This window comes from Papaver somniferum, chromosome 10 (genome assembly GCF_003573695.1).
Source record: "Papaver somniferum cultivar HN1 chromosome 10, ASM357369v1, whole genome shotgun sequence".
Lineage (NCBI taxonomy): Eukaryota > Viridiplantae > Streptophyta > Magnoliopsida > Ranunculales > Papaveraceae > Papaver > Papaver somniferum.
This window is the reverse complement of record NC_039367.1, coordinates 138,755,823-138,768,078: the sequence shown is the minus strand read 5'-3', so window position 1 is coordinate 138,768,078 and position 12,256 is coordinate 138,755,823. Positions and strand designations below refer to the sequence as shown.

Sequence of the window (12,256 nt, the reverse complement as noted above, 5' to 3'; positions counted from 1 at the left end):
GATACACACCTGAAAAATTTGGGGGGCAAATAAAATTTCATGGCCCCCAATTAAAATGTTTGCCCTTAATTAAGCTAGGTTAATTGAACTTAAGCAAAAAGGAAAACTTACAATACCCTTAAACAAACAAGGATTAATTGGGGGCCCTGGAAAATTATTGGGGACCTAACCAAATTAATACCCATACCAGAAAAGTTAAGGGGCTTCCAAAATAATGGTGAAAGTACTATTTTACCCTTCCCAAAGAATTAACCCTAATATCCTATTAAGACTTCAGCTAGGCCCCCATTTCATTCCATCACAAAACTCGATCATCTCCTTCTCCTCTCCCCCTCCCTATATCAGCCCTCATTCTCCATTAACGACCACTAAGAGAAGATATTTCATCAGATTCATCGTCGAAATCGTCGATGCGAAAACTTTAATCGATGATTAACTTCTTCTACAAACATGGCACGTACGAAGAAGACTGAGAGACTAGCCAGTCAAATCCCCAATCTCGTCGCTACCATTAAATCCTCGAAGGAGTTTTCGATAACAAGCAAGAAATCAAAACCTCCGGACAAAGAAATGGATCCAATTAGACGGTATGTCGTTTAAAACCCCCAACTATAGCTTGGGTTTCAGTTTAATTTGATGTTCTGCTGAAAATTAGGGTTTGAATCGGAGAAATTGATTTCTCAGAATAATAGTCGTTAATCACTAAGCTTGAATGTCTAACGATTTTTCATCTTTTCTTAACGATTTTCCATGTTTGGTTAACGATTTTTGATATGCATGTTGGACTTTGGAGAAATCGTCAACCATTAGGGTGGCGGTGAAAACGATTCCTGCTATAGTAAATTTTTTATTTAGGTTAGAATTGTTAGACATTTGTTTTTTCTTAACGATTTTTGACATGCATGTTGAAATCATCAACAAATCGTTAACAAATTCTTTAGGTGAAAACGACCCCTGTGTGATTTTTTCTGACGACCATTTTTATTAATCAACGACTCCGTGATTTTCCAAACCACCACTCTGTCCCAAATAATGAAAAAGTCATCCATATAATTGGAACAAGTTAACGATTTTTGTGGACGACCAATTTTAGAAGTAAACGACTATGCACCATACATATTTGGTCTTCTGTCTAAAAAATAGGAAGAATCGTTAAGAAAATTGCTTGAATCTTAAGCATTAACTGAAAATCGTTAATAATTTGTATGGATTCGTTAGTTTTTGTAAGAGTCGTTTATTTTAGGAATTTTTCCTGACGACTCTTACATATTTTTGTTGTTGGCCTTTCAGTAATAAGAATAAAAAGGATAAGAATGTCTTGGTAACTCCTCCATCCAGACCTCCCCGCAACCAAAAATACCTAAATGCGGGTCTATTATGAGGAAAAACATCGAGTGAGGTAGCCTTAATTATCCGCCAACCCAGAGAACCATGTGTTGATTCCTCTGTATCGTTGTCTTCATCATCTGTTGTTATATCTAAAACCCCAAGCGATGAAGAAGAAGAAGTCGGGAACATGAAGAAATTCCTTTATTAAGTGAATATGATGCTTGTGATGATGGGGAGGATGGTAATCAAGGTAATGGTGGTGATGGAGGGAATGGTGGTAATGGTGGTGATGGATTGAATGGTGGTAATGAGGTGGCAGAGATTGAGGAAGAGGGGGATCAAGGTAATGATGATCAAGGTAATGATGATGAGGATGAGGATGAAAATAGTGGTGGTAGCAGTGATGAAGAGGGTGATGAGGATGATGGTAATGATGGAAATGATAAGGAAAGAAATGATGGTAGTAGCGGTGATGATGATGATGATGATGAGGAGATTCAGGAGGATGAGGAGGATACTGCGCAACCACAGCCATAGCCACAGCCGAAGCTGAAGAAGAAAGTCCCAAATAAACCAAGCGCGCAAATCATTCCACCCATGCGTTTGTAGCTTACTCGTCTACCCAATGGGAAATCCAGAGGTGAACCTAAAGATGGCGGCAAAGTTCTATTCGGATATGATAGCTCGTGGGTCCGTACCATCAATAAGACAATTGTAAAAATCTCAATTTTGCTTTGCATATGATTTGTTGATATTTAATTTCTTATGTTTTAATTCTATTTGTTTGTATTTCGTAGGATCATAAGAATGCCACACGTCTTTTTAGACACCAATCTTCTTATGCAAAAATGAAAAAATGGCCCTTAGAAGGTGAATGTCCAAGAGTGAGAGCCATTGTTGAAAACTCAGGTTTGTATGTTGCCGTTCAAAACTCCGTGATTGCGTATGACAAGGCTGCAATATCATGTTTTACAGAGAGGTTTTATGGCGAAGTCGATACATTCCAATTCCCTTTTGGCGAGATGGCATTGATTCCCGAAGACGCATAACAGATTCTAGGATTGCAGGTTGAGGGAAAATCCACGGATGACAAGTTCAAGAAAAACCTAGATTAGAAAAAAATTTATGAATTGACAGAGAAGTTGTTTGGATGGGATGAAAAGAAGACATATGGCCTCTTTGTGATGGGAAAGAAGTACCCAAAGAAAGAGTTTAAACTTATTAACATTAAAAAGATGTATGCGGGGTCACTTGAGAAATAGGAGACAATGCACAACTTTATGATTTTGAAGTTCGTGCGATGACAGCCGCATACTTGTTGTATGTCCTTGCTTCGATTATATTTCCCGATAGCAAAGGAAACAGAGTCAGCGTCAACCTTCTTCAACTTTTGGATCCCTTGGAGGATGTGAGTAATTATTCGTGGGGGACTGCCATAGTAGCACATTTGAACGCTCAGCTAACAAAGGCATCCCGGGAAAGAACATCTCAAATGAACGGGAATTTGGCTTTACTTCAGGTAATTTGAGTTATCGAATTTGTTCGTTGTTTGTAATATTTGTTTTTCTATAATTTTAGATTTAACTTTATTTTCATTGTTTTGATGTTGTTTCAAGTGTGGATTTACGAGCATTTCCCCTCATTGATCAAAGGCGATGAAGACATCCAATTGCAGCCAACATGGAACAATACTAAACCAAGAGGAACCCGATACAATTACACTGGAAGTCAGGATAAGGAGGAAGCGCAGAAGTTGAAGTTGCTAGCCATGCACCAAAAATTGGACAACATGACAGCCAAAGAGGTAACCTTTGATCCCTACAAGGAAGATAGAGTAGGAGTATTGCAAGATCTTGCATATTACCATGGCCCTCTGTTTTACCCTTATGGATACTCAATGTACAATCCACATAGAGTAATGCGTCAGCTTGGGTATATTCAAGATTCACCCGATGAGGATTACGTACCACCGTTCAAATATAAATTAAAGAAATACAAGGCAGACAAAAAGGCGTTGGTTGTTGCTTACGAACCTGAGCCTGAGATTGAGAATTGGAATAATAGGCATTTGGGTACTAGTAGGGAAGAAATCTCTTGGTGGGAGCATGTTAAATATAGCGCCCCCTAAGCTAGCAGCTGACAAATCCAAGTGATTAACTATAAAATGAGGCACTAACGATCTAAAACATCTATTTAAACATTAAGAAAGAAGTTCTAAACAAAGATTAACTCGAATCTAAACCCTCTCTGAAATACATACAAAAATTCCTCTCAAGTGATACATATTTAATAATGAGTTGGTTTACAAATAGAATATAAACACAAAATAAACATAGCGGAAGCTAACAAACTAACGAAACCAACTCCTCAAAGCATCCATCGCCACGTGCACAAGTTGATCTGTCTCTGAAACTGAAAGTGGGAATGAGTGAGCACATCATACCTAATAGGGGTTCCCCGTAGAAATAACAACTAACTTTCAAGTAATCACTAGAATGATTTAAAGACAATGCAGGTTTTACTGAAAACCGTTAGAAAAACGGAAAACAGAATAAAACATATCAAGATAGTAAATTGTACTGAAAATATAAAGTTCTACCAACCATTAAACCGACACACATTACAACATAAATAATAGATGAGCGACGTCTTCCTTCGGAGTAGCAAGGCATGACTGTTGCGGATTCTTCAATGATCATTAAAGCTCCCATGAGGTTTCCGTCCTCAAGTCATAAACGATATGTACCTTACCAGTACCTTATTCTACGCGCACTCTACATAGCAAGTATTCAATGAAAACAAATGGTAACAACATTATATCCGACCGAAGTCCTTACACAGTGGAGAGCCCACAATCCGCCCATGTGTAAATCCAACAATCTTATATAATATTCTCAACATCATTCTCTCTAAACACCAAAACATAAGAAAATAGCTTTTGAAAGTAATTTAAAAGTTATAGTAAACATTCACGTATGAGACATGCGTTACCCCGTACAAAAATAGGGAAATATAATGGCCAAATTAAAACTAGACCTATATAATATTCAACCCAACGAGGTCTATCTAGGTTTGCAATAAATAGATATAACATTTGGGAGCACACATCTCACACCAATCAAAAGGAAACCTTCTCCCTTTCATGCTAATAACAAATAAAGATTGTAACCACTTTCCAATCAATGGAAAGAATCATATTTTGTAAAAATAAGTAAATACTCCCAAAACATAGATATTATTTGTTTCTAAAGATTCAAGCCCATCCCAAAATGTAAAAGAAAACTAGTTTGTAATACACACAAATAATACATGCGTACATATATCATATAATAACAAAGACATGCCTGCATTTCATAAAAGATAGATTTTTAAAACAATAATGAATACAAGAGAGTTCGTTATTTATTCCCACCTCTTTTGATGACAAGCCTTGCCTACCCCGAGATCCATAATCCACTGGTTCAATCTTTAGATCGATCGTTGTTAATAACGACTAACTGTTAATCACACAAGCATTCTAAAGATTAGCCAAAAGGCTCACACAAGGCTCATAACATAATCTCATACAACACTCTAGTTATAAGCTAAGTGAACTGTCTAATGGTTCTAAGCCCATTAATTATTCTACACCTTTTCATTGTCTATCTTTAGCAAATCTAAGGTTTAATAATTGGATTAGATTGATTCTATAGTCCATTAGATAAGTCTTAAAAATATCTACAACTTTGTAGAAGGAACCAAAGGCTAAGTCGGACCACAAGTGGTCCAATTCATCTAAATAATAAAACTAGATTTGTAGGATTAGAATCTCGCAACAATAATATTTCAGCGAAATTTTCAACAACACAACACAACAGCGTCGCAGAACAATTGCAGAAGCGATATAATAAACGACGTTAACCAAAATCATGAGAAAGATATGACGATCCTGCGAAAATTAGAGAGTTTGCGAGATTAACATTTGTAAGGTTGCGAGAATGTCGCAAGCCATGTCCGAAAATAAAGGAAAGATTAGCTGTCATCCACTATGTATTTTCCTATAAATAGTCGTTTAACTGAGAAGAAAGGGAGAGATCATTTTTGAGTAAGGAACAAGTAAATAGGAGAGAGAAAGTCTAGAGCAGAGTTCATTCTTGATTCCTTTATCTTTTTTTGTAAGAACATTCAAAGATTGGTCAATAAAATTAATAGTGTAAATCTAAAAATGAGTTGAGCAATAATGAAATCATATGAGGGGTGTAGTGTAGGTTTTCCTGCAACTACATAATGACGCTAGAAACAGGGACGTATTGAAGATTATTCTAGAAAAATTGAAGATTAATATTGAGATTTGTGAATATTTAGAATGATTGATTAAGAATTTCACATAATTTTTTGCAATTTGTTAACATTGAAGAAATGGCTAGAAGAAGAAATATATCTGAATAACCGACTACAATTAGAAGAAGCAAGAGAATTGCTGGAAGAGAAAGAAGTGAAATGGGAGAATCTACTAGAATGAGAAGTAATAGAGAAAATCAAATTCAACCACCAATTCAACAAACACTAGTACAAGGGAGGAATACAGATTATCATAGGGTAAATATACACACTTGGCAATCAAATTCAGCAGAAGAAGTAGAAGAATAGCAACAAACCAGAAACCATGGACAGGTGGAGAGAAATCAAGAAGCATATGAAGGAATAATTCATGGAGATGAGGAAATTGGAGCGTTAGAAACGTTAAGACGAAGAATACATGAAGAAAGAAGAGCTGAGGCAGAAGAACGTGCAAATCTAACAAGGCAAAATCATGAATTGAGGATGGAAAATATAAGACTACAGAGTAGAAGATCGAGAAGTATTACAAAATAATATTCAAGATCGATTAGAAGAGAAATGAGGCGAAACTCACCCACAATTAATGCTGGAAACAATATTCAAGAAGATATCAAATCCCAATGAAGAATATCGCGAAAATAGAGAAAGAGTTGATGATCATTACGTCCCACAAAATGAAACTTTTGATGATGGTAAAAATGGTAGAAATCAAGAGAACGGACAACGTCAGGGACGAAATGACCAAGATGGCGAAGGAAATCGAGAGGAAGGAAGAAGAATTTTACATGAAAGAGAAACTCAAAGAAATTAACAGATGATTGAAGAAGAAATTGAAAGACATTATGCTGAACAAGCACATTTAATTTGCGAACGTGAAAGATTGAGAGCGGAAATGGAAGAACAAGAGCTTCAGGAAACAATTCTCCAGAACAATCACGACAATCGAGAAAGAAGGCGTACACAAAACCGGAATAACGGTACTCTCAATCAAGAGTATGATAGAGTACATAGGATGGCTGAAAGACAGCGAATGGAATTGATAAGAAATGAACAAAATCATGGAGGGGAAAATGAAAGGAATCATCATATGCGAATTCAAGATAGAGATGAGGAACAGAATCACAGAAGAAGACGAGATGAGGATAATGAAGAAGAAATGCAAAATTTCGCGAGAGAAGAAAGACATGAACGCAGAAGAAGAGAGGCGAAATTAAAAAGACCAATGGATAAAAATTCAGGTGTAAATAAACAAATCTTGAAAGAATTAGAAGAAATGAGAGGAATGCTAAATAATAGATGAGAAGTAGGCAGAAGACAATTGGATGAAGCAATAGAAGAAGCTGGGAAATCTCCATTTACAAGGGAAGTAGAATTAGGAGGAATACCACCGAAATGCAATTTTCCCGCATTAACCATCATTTTTGATGGAACAACTTGTGCAATTCAACACATTAAAGCCTATGTGAGGTGCATGATGCAATGGGAAAATCATGATGCCGTATTGTGCAAATATTTCGCATCCAGCTTAACAGGAGAGGCGTTAAAATGGTTTGAAGGTCTACCAAAGAATACAATACATCCTTCAGTCATTTGCAGACTACATTCCTAGGGGCATATATAAGAATAATTCTTCGCGACCTGGTATAGAAGATGTGTTTGGATTAAAAAAAAGAATTGGCGAAAGTTTGAAGCACCTGACTAAAAGATGGAGAACAATGTGTAGAGAACAGGGGAAAAACCCTAATTCTTAAAGACAATCTTATTGTCAAATAAAAATTAGTCTATTGAACTTAGAGCTACAAATTATAAAAATTAGGGTTTTTCCCCTGTTCTTCCCCAAATTAGTAAATTAGGGTTCCTGAGTTTATTTAAGGTTGAAGAAGGGGAATTGGATGATGGTGGTTCTAAGAAGAGTTGGGTTTGATTAAATATGAAATTTAGTCACAGAGTTGAAGGAGTTGTAAATTCAAGGAATTATGAATTCAAGGGTAGTCTGAGAAGATTTGGGGTGCTGGTATATGGATTTGAGAATGGTCTCAGTGGAGATAGTTTGATTTGAAGGGAAATAACAGATGGGAGGAGAGGTGTCTGAAACTACACTTGTTGCAAGTGGTGGTGATGATGATGTTGTTGTGGTGTTGTGGAGTGCAGGGAAGAGGTTGGTAGTCTGTTGATAAACTTGTGTTGCTTATGAAGCTCAGAGTTTAGTTGATATGGAATGTAGTTGTGTTGGTTGTGGTGAGAGCAAGGAAATGGTGTTGGTGCTGAACTGGCAAGGACAATGAAAAGATGCGCGTGGTGGTTGTCTTAGATGGGCTTGGAAAGTTGATGTGTGGGTAAAATACCCGACGACCACGTGTCAACATCTCAAGGGATGAATTCATGATGAGATGATAAGGTAGGATCACCGAATCATTCTCTAAAAAGGAGGATTTGTCTCAGTCGAGGCAACTACACAGGCGCCACATGAATGACGCGTGTAGGTAAAAGTCTAATCTGCTCAGACGGTCAAGTCTAAAAGGAAAAACCGCATGTAATGAAGGATAAGAACAGGACAGGGGTGGTTGCACATCGTGACGGAAGACTCGGACGATCTATACTACGACCCCGAGGCAATAGAGCGCGAGATTCTCCACGTAAGGCCAACACGATCCAGGGGAGAGCGAGATAACTCGGAGGTAGAAACAAGCAAACCATCACGAGGGATAATATAGAACCAGCCCGAAGGAACCAGCACGATGGAAGACAACTCACCCAACTCGGATGGTCAAGCCATCACGAGTTTATTTAGGCTATAAATACCAGTCCATGTACAAGGAGATGGACAACTTATGTAACATTAGATGGTCTTTCTACAGATAATTCTAGAGAGAGATCTAGATAGAGAGAAAGTGAGGAATCTAGAAGATATCTATAACCCTTTCAAGGGTAAGACCTTATAATCAATAAGAAAACATCTTCTTCTCCGTGGACGTAGGTCTTCAAGGCCGAACCACGTTATATTCTTGTGTCAATCTTTACATTTCATGTTCTTTACATCTTGTTCATATTGAATCTTGTATGTTTAAGTAGTTTGTAGTCTTTAATTTCACTTGGGTGTAGTAGTTAGAAAAGATGCAACTACATTTTGGCGCTAGAAACAGGGAGGTATGAAGATCTGATCTACCTCCCTAACAACATCACTATATTGTTTTTCATAATCTCTGTAAGAGAAGTGTTTTCACACTACAAAGTAGATTTCTTGTAAGATGAATGAGTTGAGCTCGGACTCAAAAATGATCTTCACGATCTAAGAAGTCTAGTAGAACCTCAAAATCAACAGATCTACAATTTTCTGCCGTTTTTCTTTAAGATTTCTTGTTATTTTCAAGTTTTTTAAGCCTTCCTCAAGTAGCTCAGGAGAGTTGCAGATCGGAGCAAACATGGAGCTTCAAACGCTTCGGTGCTCAAACGATCTCCTCCATGAAAGAGCTGGGAAGAGATGCTGGTCAGTAAGCTACATAAGGAAGAAATCACCTTATGAGAGTTGAAAAGACAAATATTTCATGATGTTCATCATCAAACTCAACATAATCTCCGATCTCCTTCTTAAAAGTCTAAGTTTAAGTCAAGAGGAGGAATTAATGAGTATATAATCATTCATCAAGCTCAAAGTTTGTTTGAAATCAAAAGTTAAAAGATGATGATGTATATTTCTTAGAATTGGAAAACGTACTCAATCGTCATAATTAGATTCTTTCCCTATAAGGGTATGGTGTGTTGAAGGAGATATTACCTCGAAAAAAGGGGACTAGGAAAACACTTTATCTCCATCATAAACACCTCATGCAAAGAGGGAATGTTTTGACATTTTCACATGTCTCCAAAATTTACTGCAAAGTCTTCCTGTACTAAACTGTCCAGTCTGAACTATGGATTAGTAATTGCACGTGACCTGCAAACTTAGGGTCCCACTTTTCTGAAGAAAAGACAAATTAAGTATTATTGCATATGTTGCAGGGAAGGTAATGGTTACACGACGATCTGCTCGCGTGAGCCAAGATGAAAATGGTGGATCCCAAATAGAAGGACTCGACGATATGGAGCCAGGAGAAGCTTTGGTCCCAGGCGAGGGACAACCCGATGACCAGTATCGGGAAGGACTAACTGACAATTCTAGCTCCGAAGGCGAGGGAAACCCCTTCGAGAAGCATGAACAGCCATCTTACTCAACCAGGAGGGTTGAATCACTTGCCAAGGCAAGCAGTAAACACTGAGGTAAAGAAGGGAAACCCTTCAGATCTCGCCGATGATAATACTGCCACAACAGCCATCCTGAAGGCCCAAGAAGCTCAGGGTGAGAAAATTGTAAAACTCGAAAGGCGTAACAGGAGGCTAGAACGAAGGAACCTCCGACTAAAACGCAAGGTGAAGAAAAAGGTGCCACTCACCACTATCGACGAAATACCAAAGGAGGAAGTCCCTTTGAACAACTACAAGATGACAAACGCGTTAACGTCCCTGACACCTCAAGCGAGGAAACAACGGATCGGTTTCCCAAGGGGAGCCAAGGCAAACTTGACCAGAAGGATAGTCCATCTGAAAGGTCCTCAGACGTTAATCCCAAACGAAGGCGAGAAAAGGACCAAATCGACGAAGTCCAAATTCACTGCGAGACCCAGAATCTCGCAGTCACAATCCCCAAACAATTGGAGAGCTTGAGGACAACTCGTCCCAGAATTGTGTCATACGGTGAACAACCAGAACGAACCGAAAACGAAACTGACTTCTGTGAATACCATCAATTTCATAGCCACATGACAGACTCGTGTAACGTCTTAAAGAAGGCGCTACGAGATATGACAAGATAGGGCGCGCTCACCGGGGCACCCATACATCGTGTGGAAATCCCCTGCGAGACACAATACCTAGGTTGCAATACCATATCACACTCGGCGATTACCACCCCCGTACGAGAAGGAAACATTACAGGGCGTATCCACAAGCACAACTTTAAAAGTGATGAATTTTTCAGTATATCCAGAGAACCCCCAATGGCGGAGTGGATGAAACTCCCCATAAGATTTTCAGCCTCGGAGGCACTAGAAGGAGGATACATCCACAACGATCCTCTAGTGGTCACGATGGCCATTGCACTCCACGAACATGAGGACGAGGAAGCAAAAAACAAAGCACTACCATGGACAATGCCTAAAATCCTAATTGATGGTGTAAGCTATGTGAAGATATTATTCTATAAAATATTCAAACAAATGGGCCTCAATGACGAATGCCTCATACCTTCTACTTACAACATATTTGGATTTAACGGGTCATCGACTCGTCCAAGAGGGGAGATAACATTAGAAATCCGGGTGGGAAGAATCCTTACCATAACCACTTTCTGTGTGGTAGACGTGCTATCACCCTACACAGCCATTGTCGGACGATCCTGGGTATATGGAATCAAGGAAGTGGCCTCCACTTATCATCAAAGGCTAAGATTCCCAACACCTGACGGAGTAGCAGAAATCATTGGAGACTCTGGCGAGGCAAAATATTGCTACAAGATGGAGGTCCAAAACGGCGAGAATAACATAAACTCCCCAAAAGCACAAGCAAGGAGAGCTAGAGGCATTGATAATTCAATTGAATCCCATGACTACATGGCAATAAGCGATGCACCAAGACACTTTTCTAACGCTCCAGCCTCGTGCAACACCATAACCTCTGGACCGACTACACGACCCTTATAGCAATTACAGGATCTCCCCAAGGAGGGAGAAGTCAGACCTCGTACTCACACCAAGATCGAAAATACTCTTAAGAAAAAGCAGCCTATACCGGCACCCAAAAAAACTTGGAGGATTCCCTCTACGACAGCTCACAAAAATTTGCTGGTATGGATACTGCACCTACATGGTGCCCTACTATCTTTCCTAGATAGTTACTCAGGTTACAACCACTTCATTAGCAAGGCTAGCATGCAACATCATTTTCGACCAAGAACATACCTTGAACAAACAAGGATGACCACCCCAGAAGGCTCTACACTAAACCCCTGGCGACTCATCAAGAAGGCAACAAAGGCTCCCAAGCCCAATCAGGCTATGGCAAAACAGCCAATTAACAAAAAACTTCACTTCACAATTTGGGATGCAGAAAAAGCCCAACCGATATCGAAAGCTAATGAGAAGCATTAGCAGAACTACAACATATCTCTCTTCATTATTTTCTCTACTAATTTCTCTCTCCTCTTAACCTTAATAGATAAAAGTTTAAACAAAACTAGTGGGTCACCATCCTTCCACAAAATACCCATCAAAACAAACATAACACAAAAACCCCATCAAAACAAAATTAACACAAAAAATCCAAATTTAAATGTTGGTTTCATCAAATTTTATTTTGGTTTCATCAAATTTTATGATGAAACCAAAATAAAATTTGATGAAACCAACATTTAAATTTGGGGTTTTTGTATCAATTTTTAAAAATTTGGGGGTTTTTGTATCAATTTTGTTTACCATGAAGTTTTAATGGATCTCAACATTTGAGTGGGCATTTTGTACCACAAGTTTGGTCACCTTAGGTTTTTATGACTAGTTTTGTTAATAAAACTACTCAT

The 12,256-nt window shown here is 38.4% G+C and overlaps 1 protein-coding gene across 1 annotated transcript; it reads left to right on the top strand.

Annotated features, from left to right (window-relative positions):
• Positions 1–10,682: 10,682 nt before the first annotated feature.
• LOC113316303 lies at positions 10,683–11,384 on the top strand. Its single transcript, XM_026564515.1, has one exon. It carries the CDS (start codon positions 10,683–10,685, stop codon positions 11,382–11,384), a length of 702 nt encoding a protein of 233 aa, XP_026420300.1.
• Positions 11,385–12,256: the final 872 nt, after the last annotated feature.